Raw genomic sequence first — 26,111 nt, 5'->3', positions numbered from 1 at the left:
GAATTGTGCCCTTTCGTGGGTGTCTGTGGGAGGAATAATGCTCCATTATTGGTGTCAGTGACAGGGATTATGCCCCAAGGGCCAGATAAAGGCAAGCAAGGGGCCGCATCTGGCCCCGGGCCACAGTTTGGTGACCACTGGCCTATGCGATCGCAGTGGAAGTGGGAGTAGGTACCCACACCACAAAGGTGCCTATGCTTAACGGGGATCGGGGGGACCAGTCCTTAAAGCAGAACTTCCCCTTTTGGGTGGAGCTCTGCTTTAAAATACATACATATAGATGCATAAAATAATATGTCCAATATATATAAAGTGTATATCCAACCAATACTTTTTTTTTTTTTTAGTTTTGGATAGAATGGGGGAAGCATTGGACCCCCCACGAACCAGGAAAGATCATATAAACTCAATGCAGTTTCTGCACCTGGTGAGATGTGAACGTGTTACTCCACGTTGAAAGCCACATCACTGCCACTTGGCTTCCAGTCTGCCCCATGAAGAAGGGAAATAACGGAGCCCCTTGTTATCAGATGTTTCCTGGATGTTATGGATAGGGGATAGGTTTGCTTAGAGAGCAGAGGCCATGGTACTAGTGACAGATGTCTCTGGGATCAGTTACTCCTCCATCTGTTTTCATGAAATGACAGCAGATGGGTATGTGCTGAACTCATGGTGCCACATGGCTCTCTAATCATCAAAACAGTAAATGGCTAGATGATCATATCTTGCAGTAACTAGATAGAACAATTTACCTAGAAAATCAGGAAAAACATCTAGAAAACATTAAGAATTCATCAAGATCCATTGTAAGTCCAGGACCCCCTTGTCTGTTTTATGTACACAGTTATTGTTTTTGTTGGTCTCATTTGCCTTTAGCAGCTATGTTTTATACATCATATGTGGGTTAGAAATTGGAAACATATTGCCTGCAGCACAGCACCATCAGCATGAAGCACAGAGGGCATACGTCCAAACCGTCCATCATTTAGGACCAAATCCTTCTGTCCCTCATTCTGGCTAGATGTGTAGACCTCTATAATAATCCCAATACTTAACTACCAAAATGTTATACCACTAAACCTTTCGCACAAACCTTTTTATTATACCATTATTGTTTTAAAAAGCCAGTATGAAGGAAACACAGTGATGAAAAATGCACTTTTGGGCTTAGCCAACTAATGTTTTGCTTATTTATTTCTTATGGGGCACATGACTGAAAAAAATTAAGTGAAAAATGTAATTTAAAAAATTAGTGTTTAATGCAGGGTGGATTTGATTTAAATCAAACTGATTTAAATCACGATTTAAATCACTAGTCAGTAAGGCTTGATTTAAATCCTAGTTTTCTACATAAAGACTAATTCTTGCTGGTATAACTTTATCCCCAGTTTAATAGGTTAATCATTCATATTTGTACAACTTTTCTGTTGTATTTAGGAAGGAGAAAAATAATCATTACCTTAATAATAACAGTTTAAATAGATTTATTCAACTGAAACAATAACATTCCAGCATATGTTATTTGCTTAAACAAACATCCATGTTTGTTAACTAATTTGGCTAAACAAAATATATATATTTTAAGAAACAGACTGTCAGCCCCTTCCTCCTCACACTTAGTTTCACTTTCTTCTTGTGCAGATCTATTCCACTCCAAACAATCAGAAAAATATTGTTTCTATTCTATTCACTGAACTTCTTGAAACTTAGCACTGAAGGGGTTGATTCTGTATTCATAGGTTTGTAGAAGTTAGGATGAAGGTCTTTTTCTTAACTCTGTTCATGTTATAACATTTTTGCTGTGAAGAAGAGGCATGTGATCTCCGCTGAGTCAAATTCAGTTTTGAGAACTGCAAAAAGTAAACCAAGCATCTGTGATAATATCATGTAGGCAGAGAAACTGCCCAATAATCTTACAAAAACCTCTGGAAGAGCATGACATTGTGAATGGATTCATGGAATTTATTTACCAAAAAAATTAAACATATACAGCCTTATTCTACATAATTAAAAAACTAATCTTTATTTCATGATGGAATAACCTTTGGATGGTAATATATTTTCCTCAAAAAGCATTTTATTTAAAAAAATCCGATTTAAATAAAAAAAATCCGATTTAAATAAAAAAATCAGATTTTTTTGATTTTTTTTTAAAAAATCATTGATTTTTATCCACCCTGGTTTAATGTAATTAAGAAGTATGAACTATTCTATAATTTGTCTGGTTTAAAATGGCATTACAGGCTTTTGTTGCCCATTTTTTTTAAATAACACAACACTAAAAATAATTAAAAAACTAAACGCACAGCAGCTCTATGTATTAAAAACAATTGCTTTGTCATAGTCTCAAATCTTTGAAGCCAGAGGATTAGCCCAGCAACCTAGTATTTCTTTAATAAAGGAAAGGTTAGCCTCCATGGTGCTCTCATCACAAGGGAACTTTAACTTTAAAGTTTTTCCTATTGTGGTCAATAAAACTGTTCTCCGGCATCTTTAAAAGTGGCCATTGGCCATGATTTATGATCATTGATTAATTCATATGCTTATGTGTATTTGGGTTGAACAAACACTTATTATACCTTTTTTTTATTAGTTTTGTTGTGAAGATGCCTTGTATATTTATTATACAATATAAATCTGGTTGTATGTTCATATATGACATTAATTGCACTCATGTTGGATTTACAGGTTGGCCAGGGTAACAGTCCTACATGACTATGTTGGCTGTAGGACATACGAGGTGCCTCCTTCAGCAGTTGTGGAGGACATCAAGCAACTTATCTACAGAGAAACTGATTTTCCTGTCTCGGAACAGCGTCTCCTTCTCTGTGACAAAGAGGTGAGTAGCAAAAAAAACGTATTTCTTTAACTTTTTATATTCATTGTCATATGTTCAGGGATGTGTGCTAAAAGGTTACCATACTTCATGTGGCCTTTCTGAACTCAAGAGGGCAGTTTTGAATAATGGTGTTGAAGATGACTACTAACCCAGCATTTTTTTGTGAGTAGCCATTCTCTGTACACTGAGGCCCACTTTAGTTGGCTAAATTAGTCTTGCAAATTGTTCTTAAATGGAAATCTGCATAGTGATTTACTATGGCATGCATTAAAATACTGTTGCATCAGTTTTAACAATTCAGTATTGGATTAAGGCTGAGTACAGGTAGAATGTTTTTATTAATTTTCTAGAAACATGGAGGAGTGACAGAAAAGGCCAAGTGGTCCATCAACTTGATTTTTTTTATTTGTTTAACCTTTTTGTCTGAGTACATATCTATGTTTATCAAAACCGGTCATTTGTTCCAAATATCACTTCTTTTTCAGTAAAATAATTATTGCTAAGATTAGTTTTGAACTTTCCTCCTGCTATTTTGGTGTCATATCCCTGTGTTTTTGATCTTAGTTTCATATTGAAAATAGTGCTCTTTTGAACCTTAGTCATACTCTTAATGTATTAAAAATTTTCAGTGATCTCCCCCCTTTCCATTCTTCTGTCAAGATTGTACATTTTACATTACTGAAGTTTCGTCTACTATTTTATTGCCTTTCACAATTTTTGTTGCCCATCTCTTGACTCATCCTATCTTTTCAATATCTGTTTTTTTTGTAGAAGTAAGATTTTTTCCTCTACCACTTTGGCCCAACCTGCTTCTTGTGGTCATCACTATTTCATTCCGCTTTCTGTCAGCCATACAGACAGGTTGCCCTTGCTCTTTTATTTCTATTTGTTGATAATTCATCATGATAGATAGTGCCTCATGCAGCTTGATTACAAAGTAGTAGTCATGGCATTGGTGGATCTATTGATAGACTTCTGTACAACCACCCTGTTAGTTTTTTTCGGAACGATCATTGCTGTTTGATGTAGCTGGCCACACTGATTATTGTGTTCTGATGGCGAGGAAGGCTCCTTACCATGAGAACACAATAGCACAGTGGGAGTGATTGCCTCATCCACTTCGAATGTGTGGATGGGGGAATTGGCACATTTTTTTTGTTCAACCTGCTGGTTGAATAAAAAAAATGTATAATGTATGGCCTGCCTTAGGGTGTCTCCAATCTGTATGGAGTAACAGTAGCATTGTCAACATGTGGATAGAGTAGCATGAAGCTGGCCATACACTTGGAGGAACAGCCTGAAATTCACTCACTGGGTGGACCTTGCAGCCCCACTCTGCTTCACAAAACTTGACTGTTTGATTGACTTTCCCAAGGAGCCTGCTGCAAATCTTTTGGATTAACAGCGGGGAATTCAGTCACATGCAGCAACCATTCTAAGAATTTTGTCAAAATACAACAAACACAGGTAGATTTGTACATCCATGATGTATAGCCCGCAGGCTGAATGAAAATAAAAATCTACCAGCTTTAACTGCCACTATTGCTGAACAACTTGGTTTGTTTGGAAAATAACAGACTTACTGACTGGGTCACCAGATACAAATAAAGGAAAAAAAGCCTAAAATAACTAATACAGTCACCACATCTCTGGTAAGAAAAAATATAACAGTTTTGTTTTTGAGTTTAAAACCTCTTAATGTTCAATAACAAAATGGCAGTATTCAAAACTGTTTTTCTTTTCCATTTTTTATAGAACAAGGAATGTCATCAGTCTCAGTCATGTTTTGCTACAGTCTGTGTCCCTTTTTGGAGGACATTACTTACTTATTGTCAGTAATCTTTCTAACCAAGACATAGACACATATATTTTGGTGTAGGGAATGGTTAAGAGTTCCGACAATGTTTTTATTGCTGTCCACGAGTACCTGTCCTGGTGACAACTGCATCCCCCATTTCTTGTATGAGTATTACAAGGACAATCAGGGAAAATCTCCCCAATGAGGTTAAAGACAGAAATAAATGTTAACTCTTTCTTTCCAAAATTAAGAAGACATTCATTTTTGCTGCAGTTATGAAGACTTAGCCTGCCACTACTGAATGTAGACTGGGAGAGCAGGTCACTCTGAGCCAACTAGGTATCCCTCTTTAACATCTGCTAGGCAACATGCTTACTAGAGGTTAGAGCAGAGAGATTACCTTCTCAGTCTTTTTTTCTACTTCTGCACTGTTCAATCACAGGTAGCAGAGGAATCAGATTGCCAAACCGACTGGGTTTTCTATCAGGGCTATGTAAATCGCAAGATTTGGTGGGTAAAAATTGAAATCCAAGAAAACTCTCATATATGAATTTTAAATAGTGTATTTAGCCATTTGCCTGGAGTTCAGCTTTAATCTGTGCAGTCCAATCTAACAATTCCCTAATTAGATATGGTTTTCTGTCTCCTCTTCATGACCTCCAACAAACTGGACACCTGTTCCCAGTTGTTCCCGATCACAGGGAAGCCTCTGAACGGCTGTTATAAAATAGAACAACGTTATGGCATCCCGCCAGAGAATGAGTAATGCTGTATTCTAGTTCAAGAGCCTCTACGGAGATTAAACTAGAGCTTTAGTGTCTTTGGAATTACCCATGTGGGATTTCAGCCACTGTTTCTGTACCCCACAATAAACTGCACTTTAAAACCAAGAGATGATTGACATATAATTGTTGTCTCTCACCAATTTAATACAGTTACAGTACAACCAAATCCTCTTCGAAAAATGTTTGTAGTATAAAAAAGATTTTTTAATTGCTTTTTAAAATGTACATTTTCCTGATCATACAGTACAGGACACAGACTTTTTCAATGGAAGGTTTTCTCTCTTGTTCTCTGGATGATTTCTTTCTATGACGATTCCAGAGGCACAATAGCCACTGCAGCTCTTTATGCAGCTCTTGGATCAATGGACTCAGCAGAGCCTTGTGGGGCTGTACCTGGACCACACCTGTTGGAAGATGCAGGGTCGGCCTGTAATATTGCTTTGCACTGGATCCTGCTGTGGGTGCTACCATTGGCAAGTAGTGCAGTGTGTTGAGTTAGTTGCAGGATGGTTTACTGGTTTAGAGCAATGATCTGCCTTGTGCAATACCCAGTTTCTAAAGAGCACTGCATGGGTATGCTCATCATTGACAGCAAAGCAGGAAGGGGTTAATTCCCTCTTATTCCTGTTGCAGACTATGTAAGTACCGGGGTGGAAGCCCTTTAAACATTCATCGCGAGGTTACATAGTATAATATAGTTACATAGTTAGTCTGGCTGAAAAAAGACAAAAGTCCATCCAGTTCAACCATATAAAAATAAAAAGTTATAATCCTATTCCCACCATTGATCCAGAGGAAGGCAAAAAACCCCAGCAAAGCATGATTCAATTTGCACCTGCAGGGGAAAAATGATCCCCCGAGAGGCAATCGGCTATTCCCTGGATCAACTTTACCTATAAATGTTAGTATCCAGTTATATTCTGTGTATCTAAGAAAGAATCCAGGCCTTTTTAAAGCAATCCACTGAGCTGGCCAGAACCAACTCTTGAGGGAGTCTGTTTGGAGATTAAGCCTGGGTTCACATATATGTGGTGCGGTTTATCGCATGTGATTCGCACAGGAACCGCACCGCTTTCTTGTGAAAATCACATGTGATTTGTGTGCGGTGCGATTGGAGTCATACATTTTGTATGGCTCTAATTGTACCACACCTTTACCAAAAACGTGCAGGACCCTTTTTTTGGTCCGCACTAGAATCTGATCGCATGCGTATTCACACCTATGCAATCCGATTCTGCACATTGCACTGCATTTTGCGGACCATTTTCGGGGTGTTGTTAACTTAACATACACACCCGCAGCAGTTCGCATGAATGGGGTGTGATTCTGATGTGGTGCCGAATTTGCACTGAAAACGCTGCGAATTCCGCACTGCATCAGTGTGAACCAGGGCTCAATCTCTTTTCCTCCAGATGTAAAGCGTGCCCCCTTGTCCTCAGTGATGACCTCAGGGTGAATAGCTATACACCGAGTTCACTATATGAACCACTGATGTATTTATACATGTTGATCATATCCCCCCTTAATCTCCTCTTCTCAAGAGAGAATACATTCAGTTCCTCTAATCTTTCCTCATAGCTGAGCTCCTCCATGCCTCTTATCAGTTTGGTTGCCCTTCTCTGTACTTTCTCCAGTTCCCCAATGATTTTTGTGAATTGGTGCCCAAAACTGAACTGCATATTCCAGATGAGGTGTTACTAATGATTTGCACCGGGGTAATATATCTCTCTCTGGAGTTTATACCTCTTTTAATACAAGAGAGGATTTTGCTCGCTTTAGAAACTGCAGCTTGGCATTGCATGCCATTATTAAGATTGTGATCTACCAGAACTCCCAGATCCTTCTCCACCATTGATTCCCCCAGTTGTATCCCCCTAGTATGTATTATGCATGCATATTCTTAGCCCCCAAGTGCATATCTTTACATTTATCAACATTAAACCGCATTTTCCACATAGTTGCCCAATTAAACAGTGCATTGAGGTCAGCTTGTAAATTGGAGAATAGTGTAAGGACGTTATTCCACTGCACAGCTTGGTGTCATCTGCAAAGACTGAAATGGTATTTATAATCCCAGACCCTATATTGTTTATAAATGTATTAAAAAGTAAGGGTCCCAACACTGAACCTTGGGGTTCACCACTGACAACCCTAGACCATTCAGAGTATGCATCAATAACCACTACTCTCTGAATGCGTTCTTTTAGCCAGTTTTCTATCAATTTACATACGGATTTTTTCAAGCCCGTAGACTTTACCTTACATATTAGCCATGTGTGGGCAACAGTGTCAAACGCTTTTGCAAAATCCATGTATACCACATCCACCGCCACCCCTCTGTCCAAGGTTTTGCTTGCCTCCTCATAAAAAGAAATCAGATTTGTTTGACAACTTCTGTCTTTCATGAATCCATGCTGTCTGTTGCTTAAAATATTTTTTCCAGCAAGAACTCATCTTTGTGGTCTTTTATTAAACTCTCCAGTATCTTCCCAACTATAGAAGTTAAACTAAGGTCTATAATTACTTGGTAAAGATTTTGATCTCTTTTTAAATATAGGCACCTCTTTGGCCTTACCCCAATCCAGTGGTACTATGCCAGTCATTAAAGAGTCCCTAAAAATGAGAAACAATGGCTTTGAAATGACAGAGCTCAATTCTTTAAGGACCCGTGGGTGTATGCTATCCAGGCCAAGTGCTTTATTCACCTTTATTCTGTCTAAATATTTCTGGATCATATCAGTTATGAGCCACTGTGGATCATCTGGAGCTGTGTCAATACCATGCCCATTATGGACAAGAGCTCCCCCATGCTCCTTTGTATACACAGAGCAGAAGAAGGTATTTAATAAATTTGCCTTCTCTTTGTCTCCAGTCACCCATTCTAGATTAATTTGTAAAGGGCTTACATGCTCAGACTATAACTTCTTACTATTAATATATTTGAAGAATTGTTTGGGGTTTGTTCTGCTCTCTTTTGCAGTCTGTTGTTTGTTTTCAATTTTTGAGGCCTTGATTTCCTTTTTACGTATTCTGTTATATTCTTTGTGATGTTGAAATGATGATAGCGTTCCTTAATATTTATATTTAATATTTATATTTAATAAAAGCTCTTTTCGTATTATTTATAGCTTTTTTAACTTTGGCTGTAAGCCACATAGGTTTGATTTTTAGCCTTTTAAACTTGTTGCCCATGGGAATATATTTTGCAGAGTGTTCACATACCGTCTTTTTGAAGAACTCTCATTTCTGTGTTGTGTTCATCGATTCCAATATTGCCTCCCAATCTAAGTCTTGGAGAGCAGCTCTCAGCCTTGGAAAATTAGCTCTCTTAAAGTTGAGCAATTTTATTTTTCCTGTGTGTGCTTGTTTACAGCTAACAATAAATGAAATCATGTTATGGTCACTGCTACCCAGATGTTCTTTTATATGGACAATAGTAATAAACTCTGCATGGTATGAGATTACCAGGCCCAGCAGAGCATTATTCCTAGTTGGGGCCCCTATGAACTGTATCGTAAAATTGTCTTGTAGTAGGTTTATACATTTTTGCCTTTTAACCGGGGGATTTTAATTGCCCGGAAATTCCCATTAATCCAGTCAATTTCCGGGTAGTTAAAATCCCCCATTATTATCACTGTCCCAGCCTTTGCAGCCCTTTTGATCTGTGCAAGGAGCTGAGTCTCCACCTCCTCATTAACACTGGGTGGCCTATAAAAAACTCCAACGATAACCCTTGTAGTACGCACCCCCATGTGCAGTTCCACCCATAATGCTTCAGCCTCATCACACTCTCTTCATCAACTAGGTCCTCTTTCACACTCACTCTGAGATTACTTCTCACATAGGTACAGACACCACCACCTTTCCTTTTTACCCTGTCTCTCCGAAAGAGAACATGGCCAGGAATATTAATGGTCCAGTCATGTGAAGAATGAAGCCAAGATTCAGCAATACCAATTAAATCATAGTTCTCTTTATACACTAAAGCCTCCAACTCACCTTTTACTTGGCAGACTTCTGGCATTGGTGAACAAACACTTCAATTCATTGACACCTTTTGCACACATATTTTGCATATTTTTTATTTTCATACAAATGGTACCAATTCCAGTGGTTGTTTGCAACAACCCCCCCTCCCCATTCCACCCACCAATAAGGACTGACCCCGGTCTGATCTGTCTGCCCCAATATAATCTAATTCTCCCTCCCCCCTCAATCCTAGTTTTAATACTTCTCCAGCCGTCCCATAAAACTCCCCCAGCACAGCAGACCCCCTTCCATTTAGGTGCAAACCATCTTTAACATATAGGGTGCACCCCAATGAAAAGTCAGCCCAGTGCTCTAGAAACCCAGATCCTTCCCTCTGGAGCTGGACATGGATCTGCTGGTGTCCAGAATCAGCAACCAGCTTCCCAGGTTTGACACCAGGTCTAGGGACTTCTGGGCTTTCACTGGGGATTTTTTGGTGATGCTGGATCTTTGGTCCCAGGGACCAGTGTTGCATCCTGCTTCTCAGTCACTGGCATGCCTGTTAAAGCCATGGTCCTCAGGGACAAGTCTCAGAGTCTGCAAAAACAAGCAACACCGACCTAGTGCACTACCTCAATGGTGATTTTATTAATGATAAAAGAGTAGATATATACTCACAAACAACACAAATGAAAAGGCATATCAAACTCCATAATGAACTTGAGAACGTCTGGTCTCTTTAACAAATCCCAAATGCATGAAGACCTTCCACGTTGCGAGGCCTGATCCCCTGTTCATCAGAGCCAATTTTGGATGCTGCATAACAAGTCTTTAATTAATCCCAGAATTTGTGTTGTTTGTGAGTATGCATATACTCTTTTTATCATTGAGATGTGCGCCCTCTGTTCCCCATTTTTGCAGTTCCTTTTCTGGGCTTCTCCGGCCTGTTGAGAGGGCAGCAAAATCGGTGCTTGTAGTAGAGTAATTGAAGAATACTCATTGTCCACTATTTGGTGCACTCAAGTGCAGGGGATCATTCTTTCTTTATTCTCGTCTTTCAGAGTCTGTCAGCCCTAATCTCTTGAAAGCTAGGCAGTAAACTTCTCGTAAAATCTACCACTGCAACAGTAGGGCCTATTTTGCGTCGTGCAGGCCTGGTCTGGGTCAGTAACTCAGTTTCTATACCATCAAAGGACAAATACAGGTCTTGGCTGTTTAGTTTCAGTGACCTTTGGCCTCTCACTCCTTAAGTAAGGCCTTTGTTCAGTGCATAGCTCATATTTTTCCCCTGTACATTCTCCTGTGTCTTCTTGGAACCTCAGTCTGGTTCTCTCAGCTTTGCACAAGCCACCTTTTGCACTTATTGGGGATTTTCACTTGGCTGACCTTACTGCTAAGGTAGCCTTTCTTGCTGGTATCACCTCTGTAGAGAGTCTCCAAATAATCCCAAATCCTTACTTTATCCTGTAAGGAGCCTTTCTTAGTGTTGCACAAAGACAAAGTTTCTCGAGGCCTAAGGTCTCCTTCCCCCCGAAGGTGGTCTCTGCTTTCATACATCCTGTACACCATGTGCACAATTATTAGGCAAATTGTATTTTTGAGGATTATTTTCATTATTCAACAAATAATCTAAATTGTTAATAAACCTCAATCCTGAATGTTTAAGAAAGTAAAAGTGAAGTTTTGGCTGTTTTAGGAGAATATCTATGTGTGCAAAATTATTGGGTAACTGTTAGTGTGCAGAATTATTATGCAGCTAAATGAAAAATGAAACTTTTCCCATCTCACTTGTTTATTTTCATCTGTTAAAGTGAGAACAATAGGCAAACAATTCAAAATTTACAAATAAACATTTCTGACAAAAAAAATATCAGTGACCAATATAGCCACCCTTCTTTTCATTAACAGTCATAAGCCTTCAATTCATGGAGTCTGTCAGTTCCTTGATCTGTTTACGATCAACTTTTTGATTGCAGCAACCACAGCCTCCCAGACATGGTTCAGAGAGGTGTACTGTTTTCCTTCAGCATAAAGCTTCTATTCAAGAAGTGCCCACAAGTTCTCTCACTAGGGTTTTGGGCAGATGATGAAGAAAGCTAAGTCATTATTTTTTCATCTTTAAGGCCTTTACTGGCTAGTCATGCAGTGGAGTACTTCAATGCATGCGATGGAGCATTGTCCTGCATAAATATCATGGCCTTCTTGAAAGATGCCGACTTTTCCCTGTACTACTGCTTAAAGAAATGGTGTTATAAAAATTGACAGTAGGTCTGGGAGTTGGTTTTGAGTCCATCTTCAACCCGAAAAGGTCCAATTAGCTCATCTTTAATTACCAGCCCATACCAGTATTCCACCTCCACCTTGCTCTCGCCTGAGCCAAAATGGAGCTCTGTGCCACAACATATCCAGCCACGGGTCCATCCACCTGGTCCGGTCTGTCAAGAGTCACTCTCATCTCATCAGTCCATAAAACCTTTGAAAAATCTGTCTTCAGATATTTATTGGCCCAGTGACATTTCAACTTACGTGTCTTGTTCAGTAGTGGTCAGGTTTCATCCTTCCTTACCTTGGCCATGTCTGACCACTGAACACCTTGTACTTCTGGGCACTCCAGGTAGGTTGCAGTTCTGGAATATGACAGCACTGGAGGATAATGGGCTCCTGGCAGCTTCACGTTTGATTCTTCTCAAATCTTTGGCAGTTAGTTTGTGGCTTTTTTTCTCAACATGTTTCTTGCAACTGTTGACTATTTGCAACAAAACGTTTGATGGTTCTGTGATCATGCCACAATATTTTAGCATTTTCAAGAGTGCTGCATCCCTCTGAAAGACTTTTTACAATTTTTGACTTTTCAAAGTCGGTTAAATCTCTTTTTTGGCCCATATTGCCTGAAGAAAAGAAGCTGTCTAATAATTATGCACACCTTAATATAGGGCGTCGATCTCCTTAGGCCACACCCTCCCTCATTACACAAATACACATCACCTGATATGCTTAAATCTAATAAGCATTCAAGTTTATACAGCTTAGAGTTGGACAGTATGCAAAAAATTATTTGGTCAAAATACTCACTTGCCTAATAATTGTGCACACAGTGTAGAGGTAAGGGCAATAAAGCTGTAGGCAATGCATGCAGGAGCCTGACGTTGATCCTGCTATCTGCTGATTGTGGGTGCAGTACTTTTCAGGCTCAAAAAAAAAAAAGCACATTTATTGTACCTGCAAATATGTGTGCATTATTTATGTTTTTATGTAAAGGTAAATTTAGCCTTTAACAAATGGAAGGGAAGCCTGGATTGCCATAGATTAATGCACAAGATTGCTATTCATGCTGCGTGGCTACATAATCCCAAAAATAAATGAATAGCCCAATATGATACAAGTGGACTCATGACATTTTACCATAGTTTTCAAGTGCTTTGCATAGTTATATGAATAGGTCACATGTACACACATGCTACAATGTCATGCACTGTGCTTGCCTTCCAGGCTACAATCTGTCGTTCTTTTCTTCATGGGATTGGTCAGCATTTTGGATCTGTGCACCACATGAGCCTTCTAAACTGCTCAGAGCTATTTTTACTGGCATGTCATTTTTTTCTTCAGCCAATATAACAAGATGGCTGATGTAAAGCTTATCGTGCCAGGAAGAGCCGTCTTATAAAATCACCTAACACTCTTTCTCTGTATCTTTTTGCAATGCACAGAGGAATTGCGTGTGGAAATAGGGAAGATTGATTTTACACACAAATAATTGTCTAATGCTAATCAACCCTGGGTTTACTGTTTACATTGATTTTTCTGGTTATATTCTGTACAGCTGTGTCTGACATAAGGTACTCTTTGTATAGATTATAGATGGAGTATGCATTGTCTCAAAACTAGACTGCAATGTGTAGTCCAAAGCCCGGTAACAATATGTTCATTGATTATTTAGAAAAAATGATGTAGCGCTGTAAACGCTAAAATAACATATTGTCAAATCGTATTATAAATAAATAATATTCAAGTGAAAGAATAATAAACCTTGTGTGTCCTTATTACCTTAATTAAAAGGTGAAATAAATTCCAAAATAAATATACAATCAAAGTACTTATTTATTTATTTCAGGTACTTATATAGCGCCGTCAATTTACGCAGCGCTTTACATGTATATTATACATTCACATCAGTCCCTAACCCTCAAGGGGTGTACAATCTAAAGTCCCTAACTCACATTCATACATACACATACTAGGGACAATTTAGACAGGATCCAATTCACCTACCAGCATGTCTTTGGAGTCTGGGAGGAAACCGGAGTACCTGGAGGAAACCCACGCAAGCACAGAGAGAACATGCAAACTCCAGGCAGGAGGTGCCGTTACTGGGATTCGAAACAACGACCCTAGTACTGCCAGGCGGAAGTGCTAACCATTTAGCCAATGTGCTGTCCCAAGTGACCAATTGACCAATTATTAGACCATTACATATATCACATTAATATAAATTAATGTAAAAGTCCCAACAAGTGAAAAAATTATTGCACAAAACAAAATATCCAGATTTTTCAATTCTTCAACTTTTATATTCCCACTTTTTGTTTCGTGCTCATATATATGCTGCCAACTTTATCCATCACCTTCTAGTGTGTGCGCTCACCTCACAAATTCGACCCTCAAAGAATCATAGAGCAATCAATATCCCTGGATGATCCCTGGTTGGATGGATCTCTCCCTTTAAATGGACACAGGAACAGCTCCCACCGAAATCATATTATTATTATTATTATTATTATACAGGATTTATATAGCGCCAACAGTTTGCTCAGCGCTGTACATTATAGTGGGAGACAGTTGTCAGGGATCCCCTCGATCCCCGCCGCATTGGTCCCGGCGCAGGCGCAGTATGCCGCCCGGCGCAGGGACTCGAGCACTGGTTCCGGGCCGGCCGCGGCGTTCGAGTTCGCGCATGCGCAGTAGAAGCCGCGGCCGCCCGCTGGGCACCAATGGCAGTGCAGGGCGGGATATTTAAACGACCCTGAGCTGTCATTCAGTGCCTTCTGGTCTTTCCTGCATCCTGAATCCTGTGAACCTGTACCCTGTAAGTTATTGACCCGGATTGTACCTGACCTTGCTGTTTCTCCTATTCTGACCCTTGCTTTGCCTGACCTCTCTTCTGAATGCCCCCTATTGGATTTGACCTGCTGTTGCTGACCTGGCGTGTGACCCGACCATTCTATGCCCGCTGCCTTGTACCTTGCCGCCCTCTCTGTTACCGACCCGGCCCGTCTGACCTTGCTCATCCATCCATCCATCCCGTGCAGCGGGGCCTTCTGACCTCCTCACATCAGACTCTTCCCCGTGGGAGCCCCTTGCGCATACTGCTACCACTGACGGGCGCACCCAGTAGCCACGACCTGGTCTCAGGGAGCTCCAAGTCCATCCCCACCATCAGGGGCTCTGGTGAACAAGCACCCTGGGACTTAGACTCCGTGCGCTGGGGACGCCTATTCAGTGGAGTGCTAGTAGTACCGCCGGGCGGTCCCTTACAGTACCAGAAGGCCATGACTGAGTCTAGAGGAGGTCCATCTCCGCTGGAGGAGATCTGCAGGCACCTGTCCAATTTGACTCAGACCGTATCGGCCCTGCAGGATAGATGTCAGCGGATTGAAACTCAATTCCAGGCCTGCACTATATCCGCTCCCGCCCCACAGGCCGCGGTCACCACGTCCCCAGCTGTAGCAGCCCCTGTGCTGGTGTCTGGGGCATCCGCACCACTCCCGGCGGCCGACCCCCGAGTACCCTTACCGGAACGTTTTTACGGGGACCGCACACGTTTTAGATCATTCCGCGAGTCCTGCCTCCTCTATTTTGAGCTACAACCCCGAACCTTCGTGACTGAATCCGTGAAGGTGGGGTTCGTCATCTCCCTCCTGCAGGGTGAACCCCAAGACTGGGCCCATCGATTACGGGGAAAAAACGACCCTCACCTCGGTTCGGTTGACAGTTTTTTTGATGCTATGGCCATCCTGTATGATGACCCACAGCGGGCAGCTTCTGCTGAAGCTACTCTGTACACGCTCCGGCAAGGCCGCCGAGCGGCGGAGGAGTACGCAGCTAATTTTAGGCGATGGATGGGGGATACTCGCTGGAACGAGTTCGCACTCCTGCATCAGTTCCGTATTGGCCTATCAGATGGCCTGAAAGACGAGCTCGCCCGGGTGGAGGTACCTGAGACTTTAGAGGACTTAATAGCACTGACCATCAAAATTGACCGTAGATTGCGGGAACGCAGGTTTGAGAGGTCCGGCCAGGGTCATGGAAATCCCTGGGGATCATTTCAGGGTCCCAGTCAAACACCTAGGCCAGTCGTCCAAAACCGGCCACCTGGAGACAACCCCGAACCCATGCAGCTCGGCCTGGCACGGCCTAAACTATCCCCAGAGGAACATCTGCGCAGACGATCCCAGAACCTGTGCCTCTATTGTGGCGAAGCTGGTCATATGGCGCGTTCCTGCCCGCAGAAACTGAGTAAGTGCACCTCTTCTTCCTTATCCATTGGCAATGTTGGTCCACCCCAATACTTAGTGGTACCCCTTTCCTTTCAGCTTCCAGAAAGGACCGTGGAAGTATCGGCCATAATTGACTCTGGGGCATGCAGCTGCTTCGTGGATATTAATTTTGCTCACCAGCAGGGTATTCCCCTTCAATTAAAACAGAAGGGGTTCAATATTTTTTTGGCCGACGGTTCCCGAATAAAATCGGGAGTAGTGAACCAGGAAACCCCCTCCATCACCACTGTCATTGCCGGCCAGCACCAGGAATGCCTCCGCCTGGATGCTATAGCTTCACCCCTCTTCCCAGTCATTCTGGGGCTCCCATGGTTACGGGCCCATAACCCCCAGATTGACTGGGCGACCGGAGTAATCACGTTCCCTTCCCCATACTGTCGGATATACTGTCGCACTTCGGGCCCGGGGGCCCCCCAAATCCTCCTGTGTTCTAAGGGGGAAGCAGAACTAAAACAAGTAATCCCTGCGGTCTACCATGGGTTTTTAGACGTGTTCAGCAAACGGGGAGCTGATGCTCTACCCCCCCACCGCCCTTATGACTGCCCCATTGACCTGTTACCCGGCTCAGAAATTCCTTTTGGGCGAATCTTCCCCCTTTCAGAGCCCGAATTGGGGGCCCTAAAGGAATATATCGAGGACAGCCTCCAGAAGGGGTTCATCCGTCACTCCACCTCACCGGCGGGGGCGGGAATCTTCTTTGTTGAAAAGAAGGACAAAACCTTAAGGCCATGTATCGATTACAGGGAATTGAACAGGGTCACGATAAAAAACCGTTACCCACTACCATTAGTACCAGAGCTGTTCCAAAGCTTAAAGTCAGCAGTGGTTTTTACCAAGCTGGATCTGAGGGGGGCGTACAACTTGATTCGCATAAGGGAGGGGGACGAGTGGAAGACGGCCTTCCGCACCCGCTTCGGTCATTTTGAATATCTGGTCATGCCGTTCGGGTTGTGCAATGCTCCGGCCACTTTTCAACACTTTGTAAACGATATATTTAGGGACTTTCTGGACGTCTTCGTGATCGTTTATTTAGACGACATTCTGATTTTCTCCCCGTCTTTGGGGGAACACAGAATACACGTAGCAAAAGTATTGGGGCGGTTGCGGCAGCATGGGTTGTACGCCAAGGCAGAAAAATGTTGTTTTGAACAATCCAGCATTGCCTTTTTGGGCCTGATTATCTCCACCGCGGGGGTCGCGATGGATCCCCAGAAGGTCGCTGCAATACTGGATTGGCCTGAACCCACAGATAGGAAAGGCGTCCAACGATTCATCGGCTTTGCAAATTTTTACCGGAAGTTTATCAAGAACTTCTCGGGTCTGGTCTCCCCCATTACTCAGCTAACCAAGCTGGGAACCCGATTCAGATGGACACCAGAAGCGCAGGGAGCTTTCGGAGTCTTAAAGAAGCTGTTCACTTCGGCACCCATTTTGGGTCACCCAGATGCCGCTCTGCCCTATATCGTGGAGGTAGATGCATCGGAGAATGCGGTAGGCTCCATCCTCTCCCAACGAAAAGGCACCAAGGAACTACTCCACCCTGTAGCGTTCTTCTCACGGAAGCTGACCCCAGCGGAGAAGAACTATGATATCGGTGATCGGGAGCTACTAGCGATCAAAACGGCGTTAGAGGAATGGAGGTACCTGCTGGAAGGTGCGGTGCACCCCATTTTAATATTTACTGACCACAAGAACCTAGAGTATCTGAGAACCGCCAAGCGTCTACGCCCGCGACAGGCGAGATGGGCACTATTCTTTTCGAGATTCAACTTCCATATTACGTACCGGCCGGGATCAAAGAACACTAAGCCGGATGCGTTATCACGGATGTACGAAGACGCCAAGGAGACCCCAGTACCTGACACCATCCTGTCCTCGGGTAACTTCTTGGTCCTTCAGTCGGATCTTCGTTCCAGGCTAATGGAGGCATCCACAAACTTCTCTACCCCAGGCGGAGGGCCGCTCCGGAACAAGGGGGGACTCCTATGGAGGGATGACCGAATTGTGGTGCCGGAAGAAACCCGAACCCTGGTCTTGGGGCATTGCCACGACCACCCAATGGCGGGGCACTTTGGCCCAGAAAAGACCCTGGAACTTCTCCGACGCTCATTCTGGTGGCCAGACATGGCTAAGGATTGTAAAGGCTATGTCAGGTCCTGTGTCACCTGCCAGAAGAACAAGCCAGCAAGAAACAAGGTTTGGGGTCTGCTGCGACCCTTACCTATTCCTGAACGGCCTTGGCAAAAGATCTCACTAGACTTTATAGTCGAGCTTCCGCCATCCCGAGACCACACGGCAATCCTGGTAGTCGTGGACCGCTTGTCCAAGATGGCCCACTTCATCCCGTTGAAGAAAACCCCCTCGGCGGCCGAGACCGCGCAAGTCTTCATTCGAGAGGTAGTCAGGTTGCATGGGGTCCCTGAAGACATTGTCTCGGACCGAGGGGTCCAGTTCACGTCCAGATTCTGGAGGGCTCTGTGCAAAGCCCTGGACATCAAATTATCTCTCTCCTCTGCGTTCCACCCTCAAACTAACGGTCAAACCGAAAGGACCAATCAGACCTTGGAGCAATACTTGAGATGCTATACCTCGTTTACTCAAGATGACTGGCTGCCACTTCTTCCTTTAGCAGAATTTGCGTATAACAACGCCCGCCATTCAGCAACAGGGCAGTCCCCGTTCTTTGCCAACTATGGCTTTCATCCAGTCTTCCTCCCGGATTTGGTGTCGGAATGCCCAGTACCAGCAACACAAGATGTGGTAACGTTCTTCGCTGCGAACAATAAGAAGCTTCAAGTGGCCATCAGTCGGGCCCAGGAAGACTACAGGAAAGCATTCAACAGGAAACGGAGAGGAGATCTGGTATTGCGGCCGGGGGAGAAGGTTTGGCTGGCGACGTCCAATCTAAAGATGCTTTGCCCGTCAAAGAAATTGGGACCCAAATTTATAGGCCCCTTCTGCATTAAACGGATGGTTAACGAAGTAGCCTACGAACTCGCCCTCCCTGACACGCTCAAGATCCACCCGGTCTTTCATGTGTCCCTTCTGAAGCCTGTGGTCCCAGATGCCTTCCCTGACCGGGAATCTAGACCCCCTGAAGCGGTAACGGTCGAAGGAGAAGAAGAGTTCGAGGTTGAAACAATCCTGAAGTGTCGAAGGAGGGGAGGCCAGACCCAATTCCTTATCAAATGGAAGGGCTATGGTCCTGAGGACAATTCTTGGGAACCAGCCCATAATGTCCATGCACCCAGACTTGTCCGGAGGTTCTTTCGCGATCACCCGTGGTGGAGAGATCGGGTGGGCATCCGGAGGTTGCCCGTAGGGGGGGGGGCAATGTCAGGGATCCCCTCGATCCCCGCCGCGTTGGTCCCGGCGCAGGCGCAGTATGCCGCCCGGCGCAGGGACTCGAGCACTGGTTCCGGGCCGGCCGCGGCGTTCGAGTTCGCGCATGCGCAGTAGAAGCCGCGGCCGCCCGCTGGGCACCAATGGCAGCGCAGGGCGGGATATTTAAACGACCCTGAGCTGTCATTCAGTGCCTTCTGGTCTTTCCTGCATCCTGAATCCTGTGAACCTGTACCCTGTAAGTTATTGACCCGGATTGTACCTGACCTTGCTGTTTCTCCTATTCTGACCCTTGCTTTGCCTGACCTCTCTTCTGAATGCCCCCTATTGGATTTGACCTGCTGTTGCTGACCTGGCGTGTGACCCGACCATTCTATGCCCGCTGCCTTGTACCTTGCCGCCCTCTCTGTTACCGACCCGGCCCGTCTGACCTTGCTCATCCATCCATCCATCCCGTGCAGCGGGGCCTTCTGACCTCCTCACATCAGACTCTTCCCCGTGGGAGCCCCTTGCGCATACTGCTACCACTGACGGGCGCACCCAGTAGCCACGACCTGGTCTCAGGGAGCTCCAAGTCCATCCCCACCATCAGGGGCTCTGGTGAACAAGCACCCTGGGACTTAGACTCCGTGCGCTGGGGACGCCTATTCAGTGGAGTGCTAGTAGTACCGCCGGGCGGTCCCTTACAACAGTACAGTAACAATACAATACACAAGGGGTTCAAGGGCCCTGCTCCTTGGAGCTTACAATCTAGGAGAGAGGGGAGAGTGGTACAGGAGGAAATAGCTGTGGGGGATGGAGTGGTAGGAAGAGTGGAGGAGATTGGCAATTAGCTGAGGGCGGGGTAGGCTTCCCTGAAGAGATGGGTTTTCAGGGTGCGCCTAAAGGTGAGGAGAGTAGGTGATAGTCTGATGGATTGGGGTAGGATGGGGGAAGCCCTTGAGAAGTCCTGGAGACGGGCATGGGAGGAAGAGACCAGGGAACTAGAGAGTAGGAGGTCTTGTGAGGAGCGGAGAGTACGTTTATTTGGATATCAGATCGGTGCTGTAGTTTGGGGCAGTGTTATGAACAGCTTTGTACGTCAATGTTAGCATTTTGAATTTTATCCGTTGGGCAATCGGAAGCCAGTGGAGGGATTGGCAGAGGGGGGTGGTGGATACGGAGCGGTTAGTAAGGTGGATGAGTCTGGCCGCAGTATTCAGGATAGACTGAAGCGGGGATAGCCTGTAGTGAGGTAAGCCGGTGAGGAGGGAGTTACAGTAGTAAAGTCGTGATATAATAAGGGAGTAAATGAGTTGCTTAGTAGTTTCCGGGGTTAGGAATGGGCGTATTTTGGAGATGTTGTGGAGGTGGAGTCTACAAGAGTTTGTCAGCGATTGGACCTGGGGCTGGAAAGACAGATTGGAGATTGGAGTCTATGATGACACCTAGTACTCTGGCTTGCGGGGTGGGACTGATGGTGGCGTTGTTGGTCGTGATGGAGAAATCGGGGGGGGGGGGGGGGGGGGAGGGGGCGCGAGCTGGGGGGAAAGCTAGGAGCTCGGTTTTGGAAAGATTTAGCTTGAGGAAGTGGAGTGACATCCAATCCGATTTGTCGTTCAGTAGGCTTGTGATACAGGCAGAGACTGAAGGGGTGAGGCTGGCATAGAGATGGTAGTTGAAGCCATGAGAGTGTATCAGTTGGCCAAGGGAGGAGGTGTAGATGGAGAAGAGAAGGGGCCCGAGGACAGAACCTTGAGGGACCCCAACAGAGAGGGGGAGTGAGGGGGAGGTGGCAGCATTATAGGTAACACTGAAGGAGCGCTGTGATAGATAGGAAGAGAACGAGGAGAGAGCGGAGTCTCTGAGGCCAAGAGAGTGTAGTTTTTTGAGGAGGAAGGGGTGGTCAACCGTGTCGAAAGCCACGGAGAGGTCGAGGAGCAGGAGCACTGAATAGTGGCCATTAGCTTTGGCGGTTAGCAGGTTGTTGGTGAGTTTGAGTAGGGCAGTTTCGGTGGAGTGTAGGGGACGGAAGCCAGACTGTAGGGGATCAAGGAGGTTGTTGTTGGTGAGTTGGGAACTCAGGCGATTATAGACTAAGCACTCAAGGAGTTTGGATGTAAATGGCAGCAGGGAGATGGGTCTAAGGTTGTTCAGGTCAGTGGGATCCAGGGAAGGTTTTTTAAGTATGGGAGTGATGTGCGTGTGCTTCAGAGGGGAGGGGAATGCGCCACTAGAGAGGAAGAGATTAAAGATGTGAGTGAGGGAGCGTAGGATGGAGGAGGTGGGTGATCGTAGGAGCTGTGAGGGGACAGGGTCAAGGGGGCAGGTGGTGAGGCGGGCTTCAGAGAAGACCTTAGTGACCTCTTCAGTGGTAGCAAGGTCAAAGGAGTGGAGTGTTGAGGGGGTTTTAGTGTGAGGAATGCTAGGGGGGTGGAGGTCTGGGAAGTGGCGAGGTTGAAGGAGAGGAGTGTTGAGGGGGGTTTAGTGTGAGGGATGCTAGGTGGGGTGGAAGTCTGAGCAGTGGAGATGTCCCTACGAATTGCGTCGATCTTGTTTTTGAAGTGGTTAGCAATCTCGTGGGCGGTGAGTGAGGTACTGGGTGGAGGTGGGGGCGGAGAGATTAGAGAGTTAAAGGTAGAAGAGCTGGCAAGGACTGGAGGAGAGGGTATTGAGGGTAACAAAGTAGGCTTGCTTGGCAGCGTGAAGGGAGGAAGTGTAGGTGAGGAAGGCAGATTTATATCGGGTGAACGCTTGTTGGGATCTGGTTTTGCACCATAGTCGCTCCAGCGCACGACTGCGTCGTTTGAGATTTTTGGTGTGGTCAGTCTGTCATGGTTGAAGCGGTCGGGGTCTAATGCTTCGTGTAGTTAGGGGTGCTAACGAGTCTAGAGCGGCTGACAGCGAGTTGTTAGAAACAGTAGTGGTCAGGGCAGGACAGGGGAACGATACTGTCGTAAAGTTGGTCAGCTGCTGAGTGGAAAGGGGCAGGGTTCTAGTTGCTGAGGTTTTGGCTGGTGATAGTTTGACGTTTGGAGGGGAGGGTGTTTGAGGACGAGAAGACAGAGAAGGTAATGAGGTTGTGATCAGAGAGAGGAAAGGGGGTGTTTGTGAGGGTGTGGGGAGTGCAGAGATGAGAAAAAACAAGGTCCGGGGTGTTCCCGTCGGAGTGGATGGTGGATTGTATGTACTGTGCGAGTGCAAAAGAAGAGGTTAAGTGGAGGAGTTGGGATGTAGCCGGATTATTGATGTTGATAGGGATATTGAAGTCTCCAAGGATGATGGTGGGTAGCTCGGAGGAGAGAAAGAAGGGTAGCTAAGCGGATAAGTTGTCGAGGAAGCGGGACACGGGCCCTGGAGGCCGATAGATTACTGCAATCCTCAGAGGGATTGGAGAGAATAGTCGGATGCAGTGGGCCTCAAAGAAGGAGAAGGATAGAGAGGGGAGGTTTGGGAGGACTTGGAAGGTGCTCAGTGGTGACAGGAGCATACCAACCCCACCACCTTTTCGACCGCTGGGTCTGGGTGAGTGGGTCCAGATGAGACCTCCATAGGAGAGTGCCGCAGGGGAGGTAGAGTCAGTGGCTTGGATCCAGGTTTCAGTGATCGCAAGGAGGTTGAAGGAGCGGGAGACAAAGAGGTTGTGGATGGCGGTGAGTTTGTTGCAAACCGATCGGGCGTTCAGGAGTGCACATGAAAACGGGGGGGGGGGGGGTGGTTTTGGGGAGCAGAGGGACAGCTATTAGATTGAGAGGGTTGCGGCAGTTCATGAAAGTAGGAGGGTGCCTTGTGGGTGAGCGAGGTGGTGGAGGACCAGGGTTCGGGGAGATGTCCCCAGCGGTTAGGAGATATAAACGATCAAACACATCTTTAAAGGGTCTTCAAATGGCTTGAAAAGAAGTCAAAGATAGAACTTCCATAGTGTAGTACAGTTGTGCTCAAAAGTTTACATACCCTGGCAGAAATTGTGAAATTTTGGCATTGATATTGAAAATATGACTGATCATGCCAAAAAATGCTCTTTTATTGAAGGATGATGATCATATGAAGCCATTTATTATCAAATAGTTGTTTGGCTCCTTTTTAAATCATAATGATAACAGAAACTCTCCAAGTTAAAGTGATATTAAAGGCAATTAGAAAAAAAACAAAACATATTGTATACTTACCTGCTCTGTGCAGTGGTTTTGTAAACAACAGCCCTGATCCTCTTCTCGGGTCCCCTGCTGGTGCTCCTGACCCCTTCCTCCTGCCATGTGCCCCCAGAGCAAGCAGAGTACTATGGGGGCACCCAAGCAGTCTCGCTTCTAAGCCGCTGCTTTGCATGTCCATTCACACACAGAGCTGCGACTCAGCCCCACCCCCTCTCTCTCCTCATTGGCTCACTGACAGCAGTGGGAGTCAATGGCTCCTGCTGCTGTATAGGCTAATAAAGAGGGAGACCTAGGAGAGCTTTTGCTCTCATGTACGTCGCTGGAGCGAGATGGGGCTCAGGTAAGTATAAGGGGGAGCTGCACCCTGAAGATTTTTTTTTCACCTTAATTCATAGTATGCATTAAGGTAAAAAAAAACCTTCTGCCTTTAGAACCACTCTAAAGAATATACAGTATAAACCTGAGAACAAAAATTGTATACATGCCAGCTTATTACCTTATGTGGCTGTGTTAGTTTTCTTTTTTTCTGGCTAAAACATTTGTACCAAGTACAAAAAAAAGTGTCAATCTTTTGCTAGAAATGCAGTGTTCTTGTCACTTCCTGGGAGGTGAACTGGAAGTATAAAACAATATTGTCTTTCTTTAAAAAAAAAATACTAATCCCATGTATTGAAGATGAACAAAGACAGATGTGTTTGAAGTCCAGCCCAGCTTTTCTGCAGCATTTCCATAGAACCAAAAATGCAACTTGTGTTCAAAAAAGTCCCAGACCCTTTCCAAAAAAAAGCACTGGGTGAAAACGCACAGGTGTGAACATGTCCCAGAGGAAATCATGTTAAATGGACTGTACTGTGTTTCTGCAAAACGCTGCCGAAAACACATAGGTGTGAACCTATGGTAAAGGAGTTAGAACAGCCACCCAGGGACATGAAGTGCTTTATTCAAGGGATTACCTAGTAAAAAGTAAAGGAAAAAGGCTGAGAAAAGAAAACTAATGTAGCCACCACATCTAAGGATTACATTTTAGTTTTTTGGTTAGATACGTTTTAATAAACAGATAAAATAAGCTATGCTGATTTTGTGTATTTCCGTTTCCTTGCTTGTTTCTTGTTTCTGTTGGCTTTCTAATGTTTAACTGTTATCTACTTCAAACAAATAGAACATTGTAATGATATGGCGAGTTTTCTATCAATACGAGTACGCAGTGTCATGGGGGAGGGATGCAGCATTTCACAGGAGGATGTAACATATCTGTAATGTCCTTATTGAACAGAGATTATTATTAGCTTATAAGAGTCATGGTAATTTGAGTTTTCGGTTTTAAGCGATAGAATCAGATTTTTCTCCCATCTTGTGGAAAATATACTCCTCGTATTATATGTTGTCACCTTTGTAAGGGTCCATGCACACTGGGCTAAAAAAAAAATGCAACTTCCTTTGACAGAAAAAAATGCTCATATACAGCGGTTTTGTACTGGCGTTTAGTGTTTTTTTTCTGCCAGAAAACTCCACTCAAAAACGCAATACTGGGTGTTTTTTCTGCCTTTAAATGCTGAGCTGAAAATAAACATCCCAATGTTATGGACACATAGGATAGCATTGAGCTGCTTCTACAAGCTAAACACAAAACTCCTGTAGAAGCAGCATTTTTTAAAGCCCATTGTGCATGAACCCTAATAGTAATTTAACTGCTTCCATACTGGGCACTTTTACCCCCTTCCTGCCCAGGCCATTTTTCAGGTTTCACCGCTGTCGCACTTTGAATGATAATTGCACGATCATACCCAAATCGTACCCAAACTAAAATTTTATAATTTTTTTCACACAACTAGAACTTTCTGTTGGTGGTATTTAATCACCACTGGGGTTTTTATTTTTTGCTAAATTTACAAAAAAAGCCCAAAATTTTGAAACAAAAACACGTTTTTCTTTGTTTCTGTTATAAAAATTTGCAAATAAGTAATTTTTCTTCAGAAATTTAGGCCAAGATGTATTCTACTACATATCTTTGGTGAAAATAACCCAAATTAGGATGTATTATTTAGTTTGTAGGAAAGTTATAGAGTTCACAAACTATGGTATAGATCTGAATATTGATCAATCCTGAAGTACTGACAGCCAATCTAATTTCTTGAGGTCCAAGAATGTCAGAACAGTACAGATATCCCCCAAACAGGGGTGGACTGACCATTTGGAAACTCGGGCACTGCCCGAGAGCCCGGGGTCAGTAGGGGGCCCCATGAGATGCCCCTGGTACCTTTTTCATAGGCTTTTTTGAGTTTGGGCAAGGACACAGGGGCCCCATGATCCCCTATTGTCTGGGAGCCCCATGAGTTGTCAGTCCGCCCCTGCCCCCAAATGACCACTTTTTGCAAAGTAGATGTATTTCATAAGAGGCATGGCGAGTTTTTTAAAGTTGTAATTTTGTTGTCATAATTTTTCAGAAAATGAAAAAATTAAAAAAATGATTTTCACTATTTTTACATACTGTCACAGTACAGTGCAGTACAACGCAATCATATAACGGGTATGGCAGTGATCAGGGACATTGTTGACCGTCCGGAAAAAAAAATTGTTAATTTTTTTTTACATTTTTTAATTACTTTTATTATTTTTTAGTACATTTTTTCTCTTTTTTAAGATTTATTTTTCACATTACACTATGACCAAAGTAGTATAATGTTACCATAG

General features: G+C 44.2%; 1 protein-coding gene across 1 annotated transcript in view; it reads left to right on the top strand.

The window, feature by feature from the left end:
• SACS (sacsin molecular chaperone) overlaps nt 1-26,111 on the top strand; it is a 146,560-nt gene that overhangs the window by 78,264 nt on the left and 42,185 nt on the right. Inside the window, exon 3 of the mRNA XM_089685805.1 lies at nt 2,689-2,839. Coding sequence (XP_089541931.1) covers nt 2,689-2,839 — 151 coding nt within the window. The remainder of the gene's footprint in view (nt 1-2,688; nt 2,840-26,111) is intronic.

This window comes from Staurois parvus, unplaced genomic scaffold (assembly GCF_062004578.1).
Source record: "Staurois parvus isolate SC_StPar_1 unplaced genomic scaffold, SC_StPar_1.0 ptg000387l, whole genome shotgun sequence".
Classification (NCBI taxonomy): domain Eukaryota; kingdom Metazoa; phylum Chordata; class Amphibia; order Anura; family Ranidae; genus Staurois; species Staurois parvus.
This window is presented reverse-complemented; position numbering and strand designations above follow the sequence as displayed.